The sequence below is a fragment of the Phaseolus vulgaris genome, chromosome 3 (genome assembly GCF_051622355.1).
Source record: "Phaseolus vulgaris cultivar YP4 chromosome 3, ASM5162235v1, whole genome shotgun sequence".
Lineage (NCBI taxonomy): Eukaryota > Viridiplantae > Streptophyta > Magnoliopsida > Fabales > Fabaceae > Phaseolus > Phaseolus vulgaris.
In genome coordinates this window covers 35,075,157-35,098,568 of record NC_143500.1, presented here as the reverse complement: position 1 = coordinate 35,098,568, position 23,412 = coordinate 35,075,157, and the positions used below count along the sequence as shown (strand labels likewise).

The 23,412-nt window shown below is 34.0% G+C and overlaps 1 protein-coding gene across 3 annotated transcripts; it reads left to right on the top strand.

Moving 5' to 3' along the window:
* The first annotated feature begins 1,936 nt into the window (after positions 1–1,936).
* On the top strand, positions 1,937–17,320 carry LOC137807196 (myosin-17). 3 transcript variants are annotated; one of them, XM_068607691.2, is made up of 39 exons: positions 1,937–2,245; positions 5,727–5,855; positions 6,088–6,231; positions 6,343–6,488; positions 6,567–6,723; positions 6,902–6,960; positions 7,238–7,397; positions 7,511–7,660; positions 7,739–7,875; positions 7,959–8,105; positions 8,472–8,573; positions 8,647–8,704; positions 8,796–8,897; positions 8,995–9,032; positions 9,260–9,386; positions 9,499–9,669; positions 9,804–9,935; positions 10,054–10,163; positions 10,285–10,345; positions 10,827–11,004; positions 11,616–11,821; positions 11,926–12,045; positions 12,129–12,227; positions 12,335–12,556; positions 12,963–13,102; positions 13,675–13,792; positions 13,876–13,926; positions 14,026–14,106; positions 14,234–14,404; positions 14,531–14,686; positions 14,782–14,988; positions 15,417–15,554; positions 15,637–15,707; positions 15,816–15,915; positions 15,993–16,049; positions 16,131–16,187; positions 16,274–16,354; positions 16,463–16,545; positions 16,640–17,320. In XM_068607691.2, the coding sequence occupies exons 1-39, from the start codon at positions 2,243–2,245 to the stop codon at positions 16,761–16,763; spliced, it is 4,593 nt and encodes a 1,530-aa protein (XP_068463792.1). In that variant the 5' UTR covers positions 1,937–2,242; the 3' UTR covers positions 16,764–17,320. The 3 variants fall into 3 exon arrangements, 2 of the variants coding, with proteins under 2 accessions (XP_068463792.1, XP_090156840.1); XR_016519718.1 differs by having other exon boundaries at positions 1,971–2,245; positions 14,511–14,686; XM_090300714.1 differs by having other exon boundaries at positions 1,975–2,245; positions 8,657–8,704.
* The last annotated feature ends 6,092 nt before the right edge of the window (positions 17,321–23,412 follow it).

Sequence of the window (23,412 nt, the reverse complement as noted above, 5' to 3'; positions counted from 1 at the left end):
TTTCATAACTGTGACGGTAATGATAAAAAATACGTATCTATGTATTTGATTAAGAATCTTTTCAGATAATAATTTATGATTATTATTTTTTAAAATAACCATTGTATTATTAATTATTTTATACAATTTGAAAAATTATGGTAACTATTTTTCAACAATTACCATGAAATTATATATGTGCACATAGATACTCCATTCATTGATTTTTAAAAAAAAAAATATATAAATTGCTTCAATTCATACCAACTACAATTTGAATAAAATTGTGGTGCACACCATTATGAGATTGGTGGTAGAGATTTTGAGAAACCTCAAGTAACAACTTAAAAGATTATTTGTATTAATTTCTATATAAAAGATTATAAAGTAAAATACAATGATATATATTACTTAAATCATCTAATATCAAACAATAACTTTAACCTTAAATAATTTTTTACATCTCTCTTATATTCTATACTTGTTAAGGACCACATAATCGATATAACATTTCAGATCTCAACGGTGTACCGATCGAATGTAGTATAGGCACACGTTTGTCGGGCCGCCTGATAGTTCAAGTTTAATTACGCTCAATCAAGGTCAGCAGAGCTAATATGTGTTTAGGAACTAGATAATTCGGCCCTAAACACGCTCCAACCCTTTAAACTTGATCCAATAAGAAAAGCCCATTACAGGTAATATAAATAGCGCATATTCCAAGAAATAGGTATGTTAAACAAACAAGTGCCAAACCATTTTGTTGACTTGAGCGTTGAAATGTCTTCTGCAGATACCCTCATTCAAAAATCACTAGAGGACCAAGAACCGATACTAGGAAGGATAGGTAGGAACAAACAAGGGAGTACAATCAACCAAGAAGAAAAAATGAGACGAATTCTCTCAATAGTTATCCGAATCTTCAATTCTTACATGAGAACACGTTATATCATAGATTTAAAATTCTTATAATAAAGAATCTAACACTGAAAAAAGACCTGATTATAAAAAAAATTAAGTTCAAAATTTTAAACAAAATTTAATGTTTGAATTTTTTAAATAAAAAATATATTAAAGAAAAGAACTTACACTAAAATGCTCTACTGGATTTAGTGCAGGTTCACTATAAACGAGTTGATGAGTATTTTAATGTTGTAACACAATTAGAAACATAAATATTTATTTTATTACCTTATATTTGAAGAGCTGATATTATTTTCCCAAATCAATAAAAACCAATTATTTATATATTAACATCATATAATAAATTAATCATTATTTTTATTTGAAAATAACCGCTGTTTTTGTTTTAAATTTTATTATGAATGATGTTTTCAGATTTTGATGAAATATTCTTCTTCTTCTTCTTATTTATTTTCAAATAATTTAAATTAATATTAATATATTCACAACGTGAAAAGAAGGTACTTATTTAATAAGTAAGATTATTTTAATAATTTACTTGAATAAGTAATATCTTTACTGTCATTCTTAATTTATAAGAAAAAACCTTATATTGCATTTTATTGGACGGAAGAAGTGAAATTTAATTCTCATAGTGTTTGAAATTTTATTATTGTAAAAAAAAATTGACGTTATTTATTATTGAAATTTCAATTTAAAAATTAAAAAAAATCTTAATATAATAGTATAAATTTACAATGTCCATTAGAAAACATATTGGTATTCTTAGAATTTCGTAGAAACACTAATTAAAAAGAAATGATTTGTTACATTTTATTTCCAATTCCTCACCAAGGACCTAGAAATGGCATAGTGCAGGCCACGAAAATGTCCAGCTTCACTGGTCCCACATCGCTCTTTCGCCCAACAAGAAACCTCAATATTTTAAATTTGTTTGAATATTAAAATAAATATAAATAAAAGACAGAGAGAGACGCAGCAACTCTGTGAAGGAAAGAGAAGCTAAAACTTGTTTTCTGTATAATTAAATATTATGAATAAATATATAATGAATAATTGTGTACAGTGGCTGTCCTCTTATTACAGCATTTCTTGAAAAGTCTTTGAGAAGAGAGAGAAAGCTCGAGAAGAGAGAGAAAGCAGAGTGAAGTTGCTCCATATACCTTTGTTTTGTTCTTCTTTATCGTTTTCTCCAGCTTCTAATTTTAGCCTCTTCTCTCTCACAATTGTCGTTCAAACTTCAAAGCTAACGTTCTCTGCTGTCCGATCTGACTCACTGAGTTCCTTTCTCTGCTCCACTCGGATGAGTTGACAGGGAGATCGCGCCGCACTAATCGCCATGGTAAATTCCGATTAATCTCTCTATATTCTCTCTCGCCATCGTCTCCTTGCTTTTCCTTTGACTCCTTCAGCTGCTTCGTTGAATCTGCGCGACTTTGATTTTTTATTTTTTTTTTAAATTCTTGCGTGTGACTATGATTTGTTTGGCGGATTTTATTGTTTATAGTCTATTTTTTTTTTTCGGCGTTTGGATGATTCGGATAAATATTTTTATTTATTGTGGTGAGAGATATGTTAGTCGATCCACGCATTACTACTAGAAGATCTTGTGAAATGGAGTTCGGGGAATATGAAGGGTTGATGAATAAGATTGGGGAAATTGTGGGCAGGCAGTGTTTGTACGTTATTTGATGGTTAATTGCTTGGAAATAATTTGATCAGAGTCTTACGAATGTTAGATTGGTTGTTGGAGGGAAGTTGAATAATAAGAAAAATGAAGGGACTCTTTATTCAGCATATTTCCCTATGAATACTTGGACGGAAATTAAAATAAATGAGGTGAAGGTCGTAAGATTTACATGTTTGTTTAAAAAGAGAATTACCTGGTATTGATTCAATACTGATTATCATGGCCGTTTTGAGGGAGAAGAAGGGTGGTATGAGATTATGGTATCTCCAAAGCTTGTAAAAAGTGCCTTGAGCTATGTTATAAGTGAGATTTCTTTTCCTGCAAGTGCCATCGAATATATATAGATAAATAGCTAGCTTAGCTACGATGATTTGGTATCAAGGAAAAAACAATAGAAATAAACCCATCCTACTCAAGTAAAACACTTTTGATATACTGTCTTTTTAACTTGAAATTGTTGAATATATTTGCAAGAATTTGATCATTCATTTGTGGCACTTCAAGAAATTGAAAATATATTGACTAAACATTGAGTCATCTCTGAAGGCATCACTTTGGCTCTTGACTATTGCTTGACTATCAACGATTCTTATAGTTCACAGCTGCATGGTGGTCTATGATTTAAGTATGGCAACAACTTAGGTGAATGCCAACATTTTTGCTTTTCTTTTCACACAGTACTTGTTGACTGAAAAGAAAATATCAAATACCAAATAATTTTTATATACATTTTTAAATAAATACCAAATTTACCACTTTTAATTAAATTATAGTCCATACATTCAGACAACGATATAGAATTATTTCACATTATTTATGTATTTAAATTAAATTCTAAATTTTACTACATATTTAAATATCACACTTATTAATTTACTTTGAACTTTATACATGATAAATTTACATACAAGTTTATCATTAACTACTTGTCTAACATCCCATTAACCATTACATTAATACTAATCATCATAAGATAGATAAACATCTAAGTAATATTTACATAATACTTTAAAGTTTTTCAAAGAAAATTGTATCAAATGATAACCACCCGAGCCCCTCCTTCCCTATCATATCGCCTCACTGCCCGTAAGAGTCAATGTCTTGGCTGCAGCTACATTTTATGATGCTCTACACTGGCTTTATGGTCAGCCCCCTCCATAGATAAGTCTTTTCTGAGATACTTGAAACAAATTCTGATGCCAATTTATTAGAAACCTTCCTTAAAAGCTAGCTGTCAAAGGGGGAGAAGCAATCCACTCAACTCAACTGCACATTTTGATATTACTCAATGTGGAACTAGGTCTATTAATTTTTAAACTCATACTTAGAGCACCTGAAGCAGAAACGTTCTTCTTGTTTTAGGTTCTGGAATGTTGGACATGTTTCAGGCACTGAAACCTATAACTAAACCCTCTTTATTCGGCTTCCACTTGAAAAAATGGGGATGGATATTCAAGGGCATGACATGAGTATAACATTTATTAGAAACAAATTCTGATAGCAATTTATTAGAAACCTTCCTTAAAAGCTAGCTGTCAAAGGGGGAGAAGCAATCCACTCAAGCACTCAACTGCACATTTCGATATTACTCAATGTGGAACTTAGGTCTATTAATTTTTAAACACATACTTAGGGCACCTGAAGCAGAAACGTTCTTCTTGTTTTAGGTTCTGGAATGTTGGACATGTTTCAGACAATGAAACCTATAACTAAACCCTATACGAAACCCTAAACTCTCTTTATTCGGCTTCTACTTGAAAAAATGGCGATGGATATTCAAGGACATGAGTATAACAATAATATATTTATATGTAATTTTTAAATTTTTTTAAAACATGTCAGTTAAAAATTTGTATAAGATATTAAAAACAATGTTTGTTTGTATGTTTTTTGTGAGGGTCATTATCACAGCAAGCTGCTTATACCACAATCAAAATATACAAATCTTGATTATTATTTTAAATCTTTTGTTATGTTGCTTTATATATGTATATATATATATGTATGTATGTATGTATGTATGTATGTATGTATATATATATAGAGAGATAGAAAGAGCCATTTTTATATGATAGTGAGAGGAATAAATATTGACCATTACATTTTGTTGTAAATGGTCACGATTAATACACATAATAAGTTATGCGACCTTTTTAAGGATCGCATGACTTTTTAAAACTTTTAATCTTTGTCATTCATGTATAGCTGTATGACCTAGATTTACTATTTTCACTCTCATAAGGAATCTTCTTCTCACTATATATATGTGTGTGTGCGTGTGTGTATGTATATATGTATATCAAACATATCAAATGAGAACTTTTCTTGTTGTGAGAAATGAAAACAATTAAAAAAAGACCATTAGATCATATTTGATTGGTATATATGAAAAGAAAAATGTACATGACATTTTTAATTGGCTATGTGACTACTAATTAACTTTTACTCTTCACTATTGAGGTATTGTTGTATGACCCAATTTTTTAGTTATCATTTACCGTGACAACAAGAATTGTGTGTGTATGCATGTATGTAAGCTGTGTGTAGTGTGTATGCATGTATGTAAGCTGTGCGTAGTGTGTATCTATCTATGTTGCGTCCACTTTTCATGTTGAAGTCCCTGGTTCACAGCTTACAACTCTATCTATGATGTTAGCATTTTGATCCATAATTTGCACATAATCTTCCTGAAATTATGAAATTGCTTGCAATGATCATTTCCCAATATTTATTTATTTATGTATCTAACATTTTGTTACGATATTTTTTTATTTTGGTCATTATATTTCCATTGTTAATTATTATTCTTGTTGTTGAAATAAAATGAACTAATGGAGTTAACTGTGGTATGCATGTTTCTGTAAACTCAATCCAGAGGGTTGGCAATGCCATTTATGACCAGAGCACATTTGCTTTCATTCCTTTTCTCTTCAACAACTTGGTTACATATTAGCTACTTACTTCAACAACTTGGTTACTTTGGATAACTATCTTTAATTTTTGTGCATGCCTTGTGGGAATATTTGCTTCAATGAGAAATTATATAACTTTTAGCAAATAACACACACACACATATATGTGTGTATATATATATATATTTTGCTGTGGATGTTTAATACATTTGTCTTTGCAGTCTGCACCAGTGAATATTATTGTAGGTTCTCATGTCTGGATTGAAGATCCAGCACATGCATGGGTTGATGGAGAAGTTTCTAAAATCAATGGTGAAGAAGTCCATGTTCGCACCACAGCTGGGAAAATTGTGAGTCAAACTGTCTGTACTGTGTATTTGTGAGATTGTTTGCAATTGTTTTTGTAGTACTCCTGTGTCATTTTTACTGTGTTAAATCACTTTCAGATATTAAATATTTATTTTTCATTTACTATATATTAATTTACAGAATTATCTATGTCCTATATGTTTGACCTGTAATAAAACGAGTTATACTAGGCCTTACTATCATGATTGGTTAAGTCTGGAAATCTGGTTGCAGGTTGTAAAAAATATCTCAAAGGTTCTTCCCAAGGATAATGAGGCCCCTCCTGGAGGTGTAGATGACATGACAAAATTGTCTTACTTGCATGAACCAGGTGTTCTGCACAATTTGGCAGCTAGATATGAACTCAATGAAATCTATGTAAGATTGTAAAATATCTATTATTTCATTTGTTACTGAGATTGTTTATGTTACATAAGTATTGAAACATATGAATGGTACAATCATGCTACTCCTCCATCATCATTGCAGACATATACTGGAAATATCCTGATTGCTATAAATCCTTTTCAAAGGTTACCACATCTATATGATACTCACATGATGGAACAATACAAAGGAGCTGCTTTTGGAGAATTGAGTCCCCATGTTTTTGCAGTTGCAGATGTTGCGTACAGGTGACTGATAGATGCCTTTCATTTTCTGTTTTATTGTTTTTGTATGGTTTATTAATGTCCATTGTTTGTATTCATCAGGGCAATGATTAACGAGGGGAAAAGCAACTCAATTCTGGTTAGTGGTGAGAGTGGGGCTGGAAAGACAGAGACAACAAAGATGCTTATGCGGTATCTTGCGTATCTTGGGGGTCGATCTGGAGTAGAAGGGCGTACAGTAGAACAACAAGTTCTAGAAGTATATATAGTTGCATTTTTCTTGTTTTGTCCTCCTCATATTTTTTTAGCCTTACACTTACTTTTAGCTCCTTTATATTATTTCATTTTGTTCTAGATAGATTTGTTAGGTATGTAGGGTGTTAAAAAGGTGTGGAAATGGTTTCCTCATACTTGCTTCTGTATTAATTACTTTGCAGTCTAATCCAGTTCTTGAAGCATTTGGCAATGCCAAAACTGTTAGAAACAACAACTCAAGGTGAGTGTTGACAGCCACATGGTATATAAAGTAAAATGAAATTGATCATACATTGGTTAGGCAAAGTGATTGTGATTATGTTACTTCATATATAGAGTGAGGGAGAAGAAAGTGTGATAGATCAGTTTGATTTGTCATTCGCTAAATTCTATTTACTCTTAGAATTGTGTGTTTGTCTGCTATATGTTGAACTGAGTAGTAAAAGAAGACATATTACATATTTTTTTCTTGTTCAAGACATATTACATCATGATATCCCCCCCTGATTGAGATGCAGTCGTTTTGGTAAATTTGTCGAGATACAATTTGACAACAAGGGAAGAATCTCCGGGGCAGCTATACGGACATATTTGCTTGAAAGGTCCCGTGTCTGTCAACTTTCAGATCCTGAAAGAAATTACCATTGCTTTTACCTTCTATGTGCAGCACCAGCTGAGGTAAAATGTTCTTCTTTGATGTTGTAATGTTTCCTTATCTCTATCACAAAGATTCGCTCCTATATTAAATTGTTATTATATTCATATTTAATCATTGCGACATTATTTTATAGGAAAAAGAGAAATATAAACTGGGAAGTCCTAGCTCCTTTCATTACTTAAATCAATCCAACTGCTATTCGCTGGATGGAGTGGATGATGCTGAGGAATATCTTGCAACTCGAAGGGCAATGGATGTTGTTGGAATAAGTGAGGAGGAGCAGGTTAGTCTTTCTGAATCCTAGTTCTTAATAAAGTGAGATTTTTTATGATTGCTTTAATGATATGGCCCTGTATTGCAGGAGGCTATTTTTAGAGTTATTGCAGCAGTTTTGCATCTTGGAAACATTGAATTTGCAAAAGGAGAGGAGATTGACTCTTCTGTCATTAAGGATGAGAAGTCTAGGTTCCATCTTAATGTTACCGCTGAACTTCTAAAGTATGGCCAACATCATCCTTTTATGCATTACTGCATTATCATTTTATCAATGTAGTATACATTTTAACATAGCATTATTGTAGGTGTGATTGTAAGAGCTTGGAAGATGCACTTATCAAGCGTGTGATGGTAACGCCCGAGGAGATTATTACAAGAACCCTTGATCCTGTTGCAGCTCTTGGTAGCAGGGATGCATTAGCTAAAACCGTTTATTCTCGTTTGTTTGATTGGTAATGAACCTTTATCACTGCTGTAATTTACAAAATAGATCCTCTCTTTCATTGATATGTTGGAGGAAAGAAATTATTGAAAAGGTCTAAAACTAAAATCTATTATGTAAAAGAACCTAAACAATTTTATTCTTACCAAAGGACTGTTTATTTACCTTTATGTTTGACACATTTAATTTGAATATCAATTGGGAATTTTAGTTGCCTGTTTTAAATTACTTTAGAATTATGGTAATCACATTTATAGTTGAAATAACCATGCATTAACATTCTGGAATAATTTGTCGTTGACGACATGTGTGATTAGACCAAATTTGTTCTAGATTTCTTTTTTATGGTGTCATACTCTGTCATAATTGCTTCCAGGCTTGTGGAGAAGATTAACAATTCGATTGGACAAGATCCAAATTCAAAATCTATTATCGGAGTTCTTGATATCTATGGGTTTGAAAGCTTTAAATTCAATAGGTAAGCTAATGATTTCGTCTAGCACTTACGGTTTTGTATTTAGCCTTGTATCTAACAAATTTCTTTTACTTAGTTTTGAGCAGTTCTGTATTAATTTTACAAACGAGAAGCTGCAACAACATTTTAATCAGGTTTGGTTATTTCTGGTTCAAATTTGTGGTATATATTCTCTAATTTTTTCCCTTTGGAGACTGAGTGTTTTTTAATCCCAAATGGTTGCAGCATGTCTTTAAAATGGAACAAGAAGAATACACCAAGGAAGAGATTAATTGGAGTTACATAGAATTTGTTGACAACCAAGATGTTTTGGATTTAATAGAGAAGGTATTTTACTGTTGCTGCCTTGTGACCAATTTATACTCTTTATTTTCCCACTCAATAAATTCAGGTAGTGATGATTTTAATATTCAATCTTTTGCAGAAACCTGGAGGAATAATTGCCCTTCTTGATGAAGCCTGGTATGCAGCTGGGAATGACTTCATTGTTAATCTAATATTGTTTTTCAGATAAATAGAAGCTACATGCATTACCTTTTCTGAAGTTACCTTCTCTTACTTTCTCATTTTCATACCTGTATGCTATTTCCAATCTGTTTAGAGTAGGAAATAATATATAATAATATTTAATATCAGACATTGCATAAACTCTCTAATTTGCTTGGACTCACTACCTCCCTGTAATACAGTATGTTTCCAAAGTCTACACATGAAACATTTGCTCAGAAATTGTATCAGACATTCAAAAACAACAAGCGGTTCATCAAACCTAAACTTTCTCGGACTAGTTTTACCATATCCCATTATGCAGGGGAGGTAAATATATTTGGTATTTTTTTCATTACATGTTCCCTTTTATTACTTTCTAATATTTTTTGTTGCTTGAATGTATTTCTTCCTTCTTTTTGACGTTTTTTCCTTTGTCCAGGTGACGTATCTAGCTGATATGTTTCTTGACAAAAACAAGGATTATGTAGTGGCAGAACATCAGGATTTGCTCATAGCCTCAAAATGCTCATTTGTGGCTGGTCTATTCCCCCCTTCTCCAGAAGAGTCTTCAAAATCATCAAAGTTCTCTTCAATAGGATCTCGCTTCAAAGTATTATTATTTTTTACTACTCTTCCTTAATTCTCTTATACTTTGTTATCAGTCTTTGACATCCTGTATCAGATATATGGAATTTTGTTTTCTTGTTATGCATGTAGTAAATGACACATTTCTGGAACATGCAGCTGCAACTTCAATCTTTGATGGAGACCCTGAATTCAACAGAACCTCACTATATCAGATGTGTGAAGCCAAATAATGTTCTCAAGCCTGCTATTTTTGAAAATCTCAACATTATCCAACAATTGCGTTGCGGTGTGAGTATATCACTGTTTCTTTCTCATTGTTGCCTTTATATAATTGACAATAGAAGGGATAATATCTGTCACCTGTTTGCACTTGGTGATTGTTTGACTGATGGTCATTTTTCTTCAGGGTGTTCTTGAGGCAATTAGAATCAGCTGTGCTGGATATCCTACCAGACGAACCTTCTATGAATTTCTAAACCGATTTGGTGTTCTTGCCCCTGAAGCTCTGGACGGAAAGTAATCTATCTCATTTCTGGGCTGTTTTAATCTTTGAATTGGAAAAGGGCTCTGTATTTGAATCCCCTTTTGCTTTTTGTCTCTACTTATGTGTTCATTGTTTTTACTTGTTCCTTCTCAGCTATGATGTCAAGGTTGCATGCCAAATGATCCTGGATAAAATGGGTATGAAAGGCTATCAGGTGATACTCCTTTGTCTTTACAACTTTATCTGTTGACAAAGGTGTTTGGGAGGGTCGGTTTTAGGAAAGACGATCAGTGAGCCATGCTCTACTATTTTTCTAAATAAATGTCACCTGCATATGTGATTTGTTTTTTTAGCATGGACATGTTGAAGTATTAAAATACCCAACTCTCTGAAGACTCAAGAGGCTTATGGAGCTTCTGAAACAACTTCATGCTAATTCTCTGTAGACTATTCCAGGGATTTTTTTTACTTAAAGACAAAATAGAAGTAAAAGCTTAATGGCATATCTGCTTGTTCGATCCAGTTTCTAACTTCTTCATAGTTTCTTATAACCTCAAGTGACTTATGATCTTCTTAGTTGGAAAATTGCTTTATTTTTTATTTCATGACCTTTCAACTTTAAACTAAATGGAAGTCCTTTTGTATGAATGAATTTTATATACTATGTAATCATGAGATTTATGATGGTTTACCAGATAGGAAAGACAAAGGTTTTCCTAAGAGCTGGCCAGATGGCTGAATTGGATGCAAGAAGGGCAGAGGTTCTTGGAAATGCTGCTAGAGTCATCCAGAGGCAAATACGTACCCATATTGCACGCAAGGAATTCATTGAATTGCGCCGAGCTGCAATGTGTCTGCAATCTAATTTGCGAGGTATCCTTATTCCTTAGTTCTATCGAATATGTTTGCTTTGTTTTTTATTGCTTCTTTATTTGGTAGTTCATTACCTTAACCGTATGTTTGGGATGAACTAAATTTCTAGAACAAAAATATTTTTTTTCCCTCAAAAGTTCTCTTGGCGACATTTTAATAGTAATCTGTCTTGCATGCAAGATGAACTGATTCAAACATACTTCGAGACAATCTCTTGTATGAACAAGCTATTGGTATTGGTATGTGTTTATAAATAGTAGTGGTGATGTCTTAGGTCTGTCTGCCAATGCCAAATCCACCAAATATGAGAACTGTCCATCTTATCTCTAAAAATAGTTAGGATTGGGAAAGAGCTAAAGGGAAACGTGGACATTCTAACAATTGGGCTTGCTATCAACATTTAAGTCTTGCTTCTTTATTCATTAAGCATATGTTCCATAAATCCCCTGTTTGTATACTGTGTTATTCATGGCATTCTAAAATTCACGCAACCTTAAATCATTGGGATTTCTCCTAATGTAGGTTTCTTTTTCATGGTTTGGTACTGTATAACTTACTCTCAAATTCTCAATCTGATTCTAATTCTTATGGTGCTTTTCAATAACAAATAGGAATATTGTCCCGGAAACTATATGAGCAGTTGCGGCGTGAAGCAGCAGCTGTAAAAATGCAGAAGAACTTCAAAGGATACATTGCCAGGAAATCATACTTAAAAGCACGATCATCTGCAATTGTATTACAGACAGGTCTAAGGGCTATGAAAGCTCGTGATGAATTTAGATTTAGAAAGCAAACAAAAGCTGCAATTTACGTGCAGGTGCCCTTGTTGATCTTATTCATAGTTAGACTATTAAGAAAAATGAAGTCATGCAACCTTTTTATGTGCCTTACCATAATGATTATTTCTGTTAATCTCTGCAGGCTCATTTGCGTCGGCTAATTGCATATTCATATTATAAACAATTGCAAAAGGCTGCAGTTGTTACTCAATGTGGATGGAGGGGAAGGGTTGCTAGAAGGGAACTTAGAATGCTTAAAATGGTATGGATAATACTTTCTCTGTTATGGTGTACTGAGTCTTTTAAAAAGGTGCCTTAGGAGGAATATTGTGTAATTGTATTCAGGCTGCAAGAGAAACTGGGGCTCTCAAAGAAGCTAAGGACAAACTAGAAAAGCGGGTTGAAGAACTTACTTGGCGTTTGCAAATTGAGAAGCGTTTGAGAGTAACTTCATTATCATATATTTACATATATTTTTATTTCCATGTTAATTATTGATATTAATGTTGCAATTTTTAATACCATAAACTTGTTTCATTTAAACTTATTAGACTGATTTGGAAGAAGAAAAGGCACAAGAAATTTCCAAGTTACAGGATGCTTTGCATGCAATGCAAATACAAGTCCAAGAAGCAAATGCCAGGGTCATCAAAGAGCGTGAGGCGGCAAGAAAGGCCATCGAAGAAGCACCTCCAGTTATTAAGGAGACTCCTGTTTTAATTCAAGATACTGAAAAGATTACTTCTCTATTGGCTGAAGTCAGTAGTTTGAGGGTAGGCAAATGATCTTCATTTTGACAAATGACAATACATCAGTAACTTCTTAAGTCATAATATTTTCTGATCTGATATGAATTATTTATAAATATGTTGTAACAATTTTTTAAGAGCCCAATGGATTTTGTTGCAAATGCCTCCACTTTTTTTATCCTTTAACTATGTTTCTGCTTGGTTCTCTTAAATTAATTTCCATAGAGTCCTTGGCCTTCAATCATCTTTCAAATTAATGAAATGTGAACGTAGTAATTACATATTATATGCTGAATTTCTCCCTGCTCATCCTACAATCTGAGTTCTACTTAAATTGGAGTCCTTTTACATAATAGTTGTGGGGCACTATACATATTTACAATGAATAATTGAAAATGTATTGAGTACCCTTATTTAATCTCTGACACAGGAATCACTGCTATTGGAAAAAGGGGCCAAAGAAGAGGCAAGCAAAGCTCAGGTTGAGGCTGAAGCTAGAAATAAAGAGATGGTTAAAAAGGTTGAAGATTCTGACCGCAAAGCGGATCAACTTCAAGAATTGGTTCAAAGGTTAGTACAGTTTGAGGAGAAAAAAAAGATCTATATAGTCATGTATGAACACTTGTTCCATAGTTTAAAATTATTTCAAAAGAATGGATGAATTGTTTTCAGTTTCTGATGACATTCCAAGTGTATCACATTTAAGAAGTAACAACTATGTGTTAGATATAAAGCCATTCATGTTCTTTCTCTGCCCTCATTCTTCTAAATTTAAAAAGGAAAAAAAAAAATGAAAAATCAAGGACCCTATAGGCAAGGTTGTGCATTATCTACACATCGAGTCTAAGGAGATTTTGAGGAGGCTTGTTAGCTACATCCTCGTTTCTTCACAAGCAACTTCAGCTTTTGAATAGTTGGTTTATGATATGAAGTCTAAATATTGTGAATATCATAGTTAACTATCTCCCAACCCTGCAATGCACCTACAAAATACTCCTATCCTCATATTTCATCTTCAACTGTTTATCGTCCATTCTCTTGCATCATGTCTATAACGTTTTTTTTTTTTTCCATTGGATGCATTATACAGTTATATTTGCCCATTAATAACCATCTATACTACCTTGATTTCTATTATGTAGATTGGAGGAAAAAATTTCCAATGCAGAGTCAGAAAATCAAGTTCTTCGCCAACAAGCACTGGCTGTATCACCAACTGGAAAAGCTCTTTCTGCAAGACCAAGGACAGTTATTGTTCAGGTAAGAGAATAAAATACATTGTCATTACTTGACATTATAGCATATAAAGAGATTCACAATGATATTTCATGCACAATATGCAGCGGACACCTGAAAATGGAAGTGCTTTAAATGGTGATTCGAAAATTGAATCGGTAAGAACACTGCTATTTTATACAAGTATATATCAACCATTAACTTTGGTGTGAGGATTTTTTTTAATTTGTTGAATTCTAAACTTCTACGTGTTTCAGAATATGGCTCTTGCTGTATCTAATGTGCGTGAGCCTGAATCTGAGGGAAAACCACAGAAATCTCTCAATGAGAAGCAGCAAGTGAGTGGCTACATATATTCATTGAGTAATCTGAATCTGTTACAAATATTTAATGTCAACTTTTAAATTTAAATCCTCCCCCCTCATTCAAGTTAACTTGTTTTAAAAACTTTACTTTCTTGTTCAGGAAAACCAAGACTTATTGATCAAGTGCATATCTCAAGATTTGGGATTTTCTGGGGGCAAACCTGTGGCTGCATGTGTCATATATAAATGCCTTCTTCACTGGAGGTCGTTTGAAGTTGAAAGGACAAGTGTATTTGACCGGATCATTCAAACAATAGCTTCAGCTGTTGAGGTAACTTAATATTTGGGATTACTTGTATGTTATTCACGACACATTGCTTTTGCATTTAAAAGTACCTGGGTCAATTTCTGAAATACCAAAAATATGTTACTAACAGTGAATTCTGCACCATTGAAGGCCCAGGATAATACAGATGTATTGGCTTATTGGTTGTCGAATACATCTACATTGTTATTGCTACTACAACGCACTCTTAAAGCTACTGGAGCTGCTAGCTTAACACCCCAACGGCGGAGAACAGCATCGTCTTCTCTGTTTGGAAGAATGTCTCAAGTATGAGGCAACTGCATATCATTTCTGTAGAAAACATTATCAGTTTATGTGGATTTCATTTATCTTAAAATTTTGGTTGCCTTCTGTAATTGCAGGGGCTAAGGGCATCTCCCCAAAGTGCTGGATTGTCATTCCTAAATGGTCGAGGTCTTAATAGACTGGATGATTTACGGCAAGTAGAAGCAAAATATCCAGCTCTGCTGTTTAAGCAGCAGCTTACTGCCTTCCTCGAAAAAATATATGGAATGATAAGAGACAACCTAAAGAAGGAGATATCTCCATTACTTGGACTGTGTATACAGGTGATATATCATTTTTTTGGTAGGGTGGAAATAAAAATTGTAAAAGTCTAATTGGTCTAGGGGCTTAAGCAATTAACAAATCATTTGGGTTTACATTTTATTTTTTAAGTGAAGAATAACAATTAATATCTATTTGAATTAACAAAAAGTATTTTTTTATACTAGACATGCAGACACCGAGCTTATGGTAAATGCTCAAGATTGATTACTAAAGAAAACGTTTTCCTCTCTATATGATTAATCAGACGGAAATCCATGGAAAGGAACAATTTTCTTTGTTAATTGCAAATGAAATAAATTGTTCACTGGCATGAATCACTTGTTTACTTTTGTGCACTCCTTTGGTCGATCTACTGGGTAATTAACAAGGTTAACACTCTGGGTGTTTTTATTTGTTTATTTATCTTGTCTGATAAAAACAATTGCAGGCTCCAAGAACCTCACGGCAGAGTTTAGTTAAAGGACGCTCACAAGCAAATGCAGTTGCTCAGCAAGCTTTAATTGCTCACTGGCAAAGTATTGTGAAAAGCTTAAATAATTGTCTGAAGATAATGAAAGCAAACTATGTGAGTCTCACTTTCAAATTCTGTATTTCCACTGTCTGAGCATCGATATGCCATCTTAACCATTTCAATACTGGTTTAACAGGCTCCTCCTTTCTTGGTCCGAAAAGTGTTCACTCAAATATTCTCATTCATCAATGTTCAATTATTCAATAGGTAATCCCACTTTCTCCTTGCATTGCATGTCATATTGTGGAACCCAGACTCTTTCATCATGTACTTAATCAGACTCTTTCGTGGACTTAATATTTATCACCACTGCAGTCTTCTGTTGCGTCGGGAGTGTTGTTCGTTCAGCAATGGGGAGTATGTAAAAACAGGTCTTGCTGAATTAGAACTGTGGTGCGTTGAGGCAACAGAGGAGGTGTGAAACAGTCAACTATATCAGATCTTTCTGTACTTTTTCCTTTTTTAAATCTTAGCCTGAATCTTTTTGTACAGTACACTGGCTCTGCTTGGGATGAACTGAAACATATCAGGCAGGCTGTTGGATTCCTGGTAAGAGTTACTCCTATACAAATTCAAATTCAATCCATTATTGATTGATACTGATACATCTGACTCATTTTTCATTCTCAGGTGATACATCAAAAACCCAAAAAGTCCCTGAATGAAATTACAAAGGAGCTTTGCCCTGTGGGTGCCTTCTTCCTTTCTGTCAACTATTTTAGAGCTCACTTGATATTGATTCTCTTACTAAGTCTAATATTCTTTTGATACAGGTTCTCAGTATACAACAGTTATACAGGATAAGTACAATGTACTGGGATGACAAATATGGCACTCACAGTGTGTCTTCAGACGTAAGTTTTCATTGCTTAGTGGTTGAGTATGTACATCATGTTTACAATTCCCAAGGTGGAATACCTGCAGTGTGATAAATCACAAACTATCTCTCTGATTCTATACAGGTTATAACAAACATGAGAACTATGATGTCCGAAGACTCTAATAATGCTCACAGCACTTCTTTCCTGTTAGATGATGACTCGAGGTATGCTATCAACTTCAGCAAATAGTTTATAGTTTCGTTACTCAGCTTAGTCTTTACTGTGACATTTCTACTTAAATCTTGAATATGGATGCAGCATTCCATTTTCGGTGGATGACATTTCCAAATCAATGCAACAAGTAGAAGTAGCAGACGTGGATCCTCCTCCAATTATACGTGAGAACTCAGGATTTGGGTTCTTACTAGCAAGGTCAGAATGATGCAAATAGCTGGTGATTATTGCCTCTGATGCTCCGTCTCGTGGCTATTTCCGGGGTATTGCACCAAGGTGTAGGTGCCAAGCTGTGCATAAAATTTCGTTGTGGTTACATGTATAGTATATTTTAGCCAACTCAGGCTTCTAATATTGGTTTGTTGCCTGGGTTAATTCATTTTTATCCCTCAAGTTTTATCGACACGAGGGATTTTCTTAAGAAGCCATTGTCACTATTGATGCGAGTCATGTGACAAAAGGCGGTCATAGCTAAAGGCTGGTGGCCAGGCTTTCTGTCACACCTGCCAAGGTTCTTTTCTCATATGGTTGGTTTTCAAGTGTTATAGGTGGATGCAATTAGTGACTCCCGTGTATTTTATAGGTGGTGGGCGAATTTGTTTCACGAGATTGTTTTTTGTATTTACTTGTGCAATATTCTTTCTTTCTTTTTTCAAATATTTAAACTTTTAAGGTAGTTTTCTTTAGCCACTGAGTTATGATGGAAGATGACTCAGTGCACTTGTACAGACTTGAGATCATTTATTTGAGTTTCATTTTTTTAAAGAGTTAACTGTATCGTAAATATGTTGAAAGCTACTTGTAGGACTACTGTTGTGTTGAATATCAAAGATTTCACCTTGAAATGAAATGAAATTTATATCTAGAAGAGCGTAATCACTTTCTGCATTCTTCTCCATGAAAATGTTTATACAAGGTTCATGTAAGTAACTGATAGTATTGGCTGGTACTTGAAGCACATTTTATATGGGAAGCATGAAGACGTGAAAGAAGCAATGAACAATTAAGTGAATAAGCATTGTCCAGTAGTTATTATGACGGAAACCCCTGTATATGGGAAGGTGATGTGTTGCTAAACCATAGTTATAGTACACTCACTCTCCTGTTAAACACTATTTTTTCTCTCCTTTCTCATATTATTAGGCACTTAGTTTCCTTTCTGTAATAAACACTATTTTTTTTCTCCTTTCTCATATTATTAGGCACTTGGTTTCCTTTCTGTTATTACAGTGTAATTGCTATATATATTTCTCTGTATTTCAAATATACATTGAATACAATTACACACATATTCAGTTTCCCTTTTCTCCTAACATGATATCAGAGCTATCTCTTTTCCATGACCTCTTCTTTACACCATTTTTCTATTCCTATTACTCTCAAACTTACAGATGAAAATTTTCTGATATGGAAACAGCAAATTCTTGCTACTTTTGTGGGCTTGATCTTCTTCATTTTCTTGATGGCACTGATGTTCCATCTAAGTTTTTCTCTCTTTTGCAAAACAGGATCAAGAACCCACCGTCAACCCCCTTTTTCTTCCTTATCATAAGCAAGACCAGCTTCTCGTCGCATGGTTGTTGGCTTCCATGTCCTCCTCCATCTTAATCAAAATGGTTGGTTTGGACTCCTCTGCTACTATCTGGACACGACTATCCACATATTACGCCTCCCATACAAGGGCCACCATCAAGAAACTTTGTCTTCTTCGCACACCCAAGAATGACCGCACGGTTACAAACTACCTTCTTGATATCAAAAAGACTGTCGACTCTCTATCTGTCATTGATGCTTCCATTTCAAATGCCGAACACATAGATGCCATTCTTGATGGTCTATCGGAGGAATACGACGGTTTCATCACTGTCGTTCTCTCGCTACTGATCCCTGCACGACTGACGAACTGGAATCTTTACTCCTGGCTCAAGAAGAAATGTTTGAGAAACATAAACTCACTCAAAATTCCATCATTCAAGCCAATCAGGTTTCCACGCAATGGTTTTCATCTCGTCCCACCAAGCACCCTAATTTTCACACCAAACCTTACCGCGGTGGTCATAATCAGAGTCGTCCATCGTATCCACCCTCTGTGCCTTTCTTTTCTGGACCGCGACCTATCTCTCGTTCTACTTTCCGTCATCCTACACCTTGGAACTCCAGTAAACCTCAATGTTAGATTTGCCACAAACAAGGGCACAATGCTGATACCTGTTGGTGTAGGTATGATCCTCCTACCACTTCTTCTTTTACGGCTAACATCTCTCAATCTTCCATCTCAGCCGAAGATGATTCTGCTCCATCAATTCTGGGTGCTCCGTCAACTATAGAAGATTCTCTTTGGTACCCCGATAGTGGCACTACCCATCAAGTCACTAACGATCCTTCTGTTTTCCACAACAAATCCATCTATCATGGTTCTGAATCTTTAAAGGTTGGCAACGAGCAAGGTATGAATATTATACATACTGGATCTGCTTTCTATGTTGCACCACATACACACAAAAAATTTCTTCTACGTCATTTGCTGCATGTACCTCATATTACCAAAAATTTGATTAGTGTTGCTCAATTTACTAAAGACAATAATGTGTATTTTGAATTCCATCCTCACTCTTGTTTTGTTAAACATCAGGACACTCATCATATTCTCATTCAAGGAATAGTTAGAGATGGTTTATGTTTTTCTTGCTTCTCCTGCTTGTCTCTCTTACACTGCCAATCATGTTGTATACAAATCGAATATTAATCTCTTACAGCTCTGGCATAACATGCATGGGCATAACAACTTTCCCGTTGTTCAACGTGTTTTAAACTCTTGTAATATACAATATAACTCTCAGACACAATTCTGTAATGCATGTGTGCTTGGTAAGGCACATCAACTTCCTTTTCATGCTTCTGTTAACAGTTACACTGCACCTTTATAATTGGTTTTCATTGATATTTGGGGACCTTCATCTGTGTGTGCATCCAATGGTTATGCTATTATATTTCTTTTCTTGATGCCTATAGTCGTTATACCCTTGCTTTTACTCGTTTTAAGATATTTGCTGAAAATCAAACTGGATATAAACTAAAAGCTATTCAAACCGCCAAAAGAGTTTTTATGCTTTAAACAATTTACTACAACTTTTGGCATTCATCATCGTCTTATATGTCCACACACTCATGAGCAAAATGGATCCATCGAAAGAAAGCATAGACATATCACCGACATGGGGCTTACTCTTCTTTCTGTTGCCTCCCTTCCTCTCAAGTTCTAGGCTGAGGCTTTCATGACTGTTGTTCACATCATAAACCTCTTACCCTCTCTTGTTATTGGTAACAAATCTCCTCATGCTCTTCTTTTCCCTCATGCACCTGACTACACAACCTTAAGAACTTTTGGATGTGTTTGTCATCCTCTTCTTCAACCATATAACAAACACAAACTTGATTTTCACTCGTCTTGTTGCATATTTCTTGGCTATAGCATTCACAATCGTGGTTACATCTGCCTTTCTTCATCTGGTAAGGTTTACATATCTCGCCATGTTCTTTTTCAAGAAGATCTTTTTCCATATAATATACCACAATACAATTTTATTCCACATTCTTCTCTAGAAATCCTTCCTTCTAACCCTGTTCCCATTCCCTTGATTATTTCACAACCTCCATCTTCTCCTCCTTCTACTACTTTGCCTATTTCCCCTGTTTTCTCTCATACTTCTGATCTTCCCTCCTCTGACACCATCCAACCCTCTTCTTCTGATCTCTCTCTTTCCCATTCTCATACTCCTACGAATCTCAATAATCATTCCATGATAACACGATCAAAAGCAAGTATCTTCAAATCCAAAACTTTTCTTTCTAACACTAATTTGCAGTCTTCCATACCTGCTACTGTCACAGAAGCTCTTCACTCTCCACAATGATTTCAAGCTATGACAGATGAATATGATGCCCTTATAAACAACAATACCTGGATTCTCACCTCTCTTCCAGTGACTGCAAAGTTGTTGGTTGCAGGTGGGTCTTAAAACACAAGTACAATGTTGATGGCTCGTTTCAAAGACACAAGCCTCGTCTCGTGGCCAAAGGCTTTAGTTAAACCGCAAGCACTAAGTACAGTGAAACCTATAGTCCTGTTGTCAAGCCAGCAACCATTCGTGTTGTTCTTTCCCATGCTATTTCTGCTGCATGGCATATACACCAAGTTGATGTCAACAATGCTTTTCTGAATGGTGATCTTCAAGAGGATGTTTACATGCAGCGGCCCCCTGGTTTTCCATCATCCTCTCCTCATCTTGTATGCAAGCTTCAGAAAGCCATCTATGACCTCAAGCAAGTGTCGCGTTTCTGGTTTGAAAAGTTACGTTCTACCTTGGAATCCATTGGTTTTCATTCTACTACTAATGATACCTCTTTATTTATTAAGTTCCATTCATCTTATACCAATTTTATTCTAATCTATGTGGATGACATTATAATTACAAGGTCCTCACCTTCTCACATTCAAGATCTGATAAGCACCCTTAGCTCCTTCTTTGCTCTAAAAGACTTGGGATGTCTACATTATTTCCTTGGCATTGAAGTTCAGCATCTCAAAGATGGAAGCATTCTTCTCTCTCATACCAAATACATCAATGATCTTCTTCACCAAACTCACATGCACCAAGCTCATTCGCTTCCCACTCCCATGCAAACTGCTCTTTGTCTGTCATAAGATGTTTCTCCGGTTGTTCAAGATCCCACCTTATATCGCTCTATAGTTGGTTCTTTACAATATATTTTAGTCACCCGCCCTGAGCTTTCCTATGCTGTTAATAAGGTTTGCCAGTTCATGCAAAATCCCCAGGAATACCACTGGAAAACAGTCAAACGTATTCTCCGATACCTTGTCAGAACTACTACGCACGATTTACTTATTAGACGCAGCCCATCCACTGACATACTTGCCTTTAGTGATGCAGACTGGGGCAGTGATGTAGACGATCACAAATCCACAACTGGTTACTGTGTTTATCTTGGATTCAACATCATCACTTGGTCCTCTCATAAGCAAAAGGTTGTTTCAAGAAGTAAGCAGAGTATCGAAGCATAGCTGTTGTCCTCACTGAAGTTATTTGACTTCATTCTCTTCTCCATGAGCTTCGCATATCCATTGGACAACCTCAACTCTTCTCTGATAACCTAGGTGTTGTCTTACTTAGAGCAAATCCAATTATGCACTCTCGCACAAAACACTTTGTACTTGACCTTCAGTTTGTCAAGCTGATCCACCTTCCAGCTCGTTTTCAAGTCACGGATGCTTTCACAAAACCTGTATCTCAGCACTCCAAGTATACATTCAGTACAATTACACATATATTCAGTTTTCCTTTTCTCCTAACACATATTTAGCTATACGTTTTATCATATCATTCTTGAAATTTGTAAAGAAAAATAAAATCTTTACGATCATATCAAATTACTTTTCCTTTATCTTTATTTGTATATTTAATTTTTTTAATCACCTAATCCATCAAATTCATTCTTTTAATTTGTTGAAAATTGTAATAATTAAAAACTTCATATCTCAATTTTAAAGTGTTGATTGTAAATCCACATTAGTTAGTTTTCGTATTCAAAGATTTTACTTGTTATAAATTTTGATTACTTGAGAATGAATAAATAAATTTTATAATATATGGATTATAATACTGAATAGTATTACTTGTAGTTGTATTAAGGTATTGACCACAATGAACTAGTAATTGTGATTAGCAACTACTTGCCTCAAATAAACAAGATTGTGCAAAAATAAATAAAACAAAGCTACTCTCAACTTTTTCAGAAAATGGATTTATTTTTAAAAGTCTAAAAATTAACATATATTTTTATAAGTAAATAAAAGATATTTTAATGTTATTTGGACAGGAAGAAAAATATAACAAAAGGATAAACCTTTTTTTCTGGACGAATAGATAATTTAGGTGAGAAATGGTAGAGTACAAATTTAAGAAATACCATACAAAATTATATAATACAAACATCTTTATCTTTAATGAAACGCTAACTTTTCATATTTTATATCTCTATTACTTTATAAATTATATAAATTTTAAAACAACTTGTAATATAAAAAAAGTTATGTTACTAATATTTTAACTATAAGCAAAGATAATGCCCACAAGTTGGAAGGGCAATTCTCCATGCACCTACATGTTCTCTTTCTTAAGAAGAGATAAAATGACAACTTCACCTTTTTCTATCAATTTTTTCACTAACACTCATTCCCTCTTTTATATTCTAAAATTTTGAATATAATTTTGTATTTCAAAATTTAAAAGTTATTTTCTAGATTCAAAATAGAATTAAAAAAATATACAGATTAAATAATTAAAAAATTAATTTTTTTTACAAACTTTGTCCAATAGTATTGAAATCGAAAGATTTATGAAGATGTAAGAAAAAATAGGAAGTGGAGGAAGAAATGCCGAAGTTGGGATGGCCAGAGTTTAGAGTTTGGAATAGGGAAAACATATCAATCACCTACTTTGGAATATTAGGTGAGTTATAAAATTGAAATTGTTGAAAGAGTAAAAATATGAATAAGTTTCATTTGGTAAAAAAGGAATTTTAGTAATATATATGCACTGTCTTCCACTTTAGGTCGAGGGTCCTTTTTTTAGCTAACATATCACTTCTTTTTCAAAAACTATTTAGTGTGGTCGTTATATATGTTTTTAAAAGGTTACAAAATTCTTATAATCAGAAGCCGTTTCAAATAACATCAAACACGAATTAACAAACTTTTCCACAAATACTTTAAAATAAATAAATAATAAAAATTTATAAACTAAAATTAACTTGTTATAAAGTAAAATAAAAATTTT

Coding starts and splice junctions, on each gene's coding strand:
- LOC137807196 (XM_068607691.2), top strand. Junction 5,856..6,087: donor GCACCACAGCTGGGAAAATT/GTGAGTCAAACT, acceptor ATCTGGTTGCAG/GTTGTAAAAAATATCTCAAA. Junction 8,705..8,795: donor TGCAACAACATTTTAATCAG/GTTTGGTTATTT, acceptor AAATGGTTGCAG/CATGTCTTTAAAATGGAACA.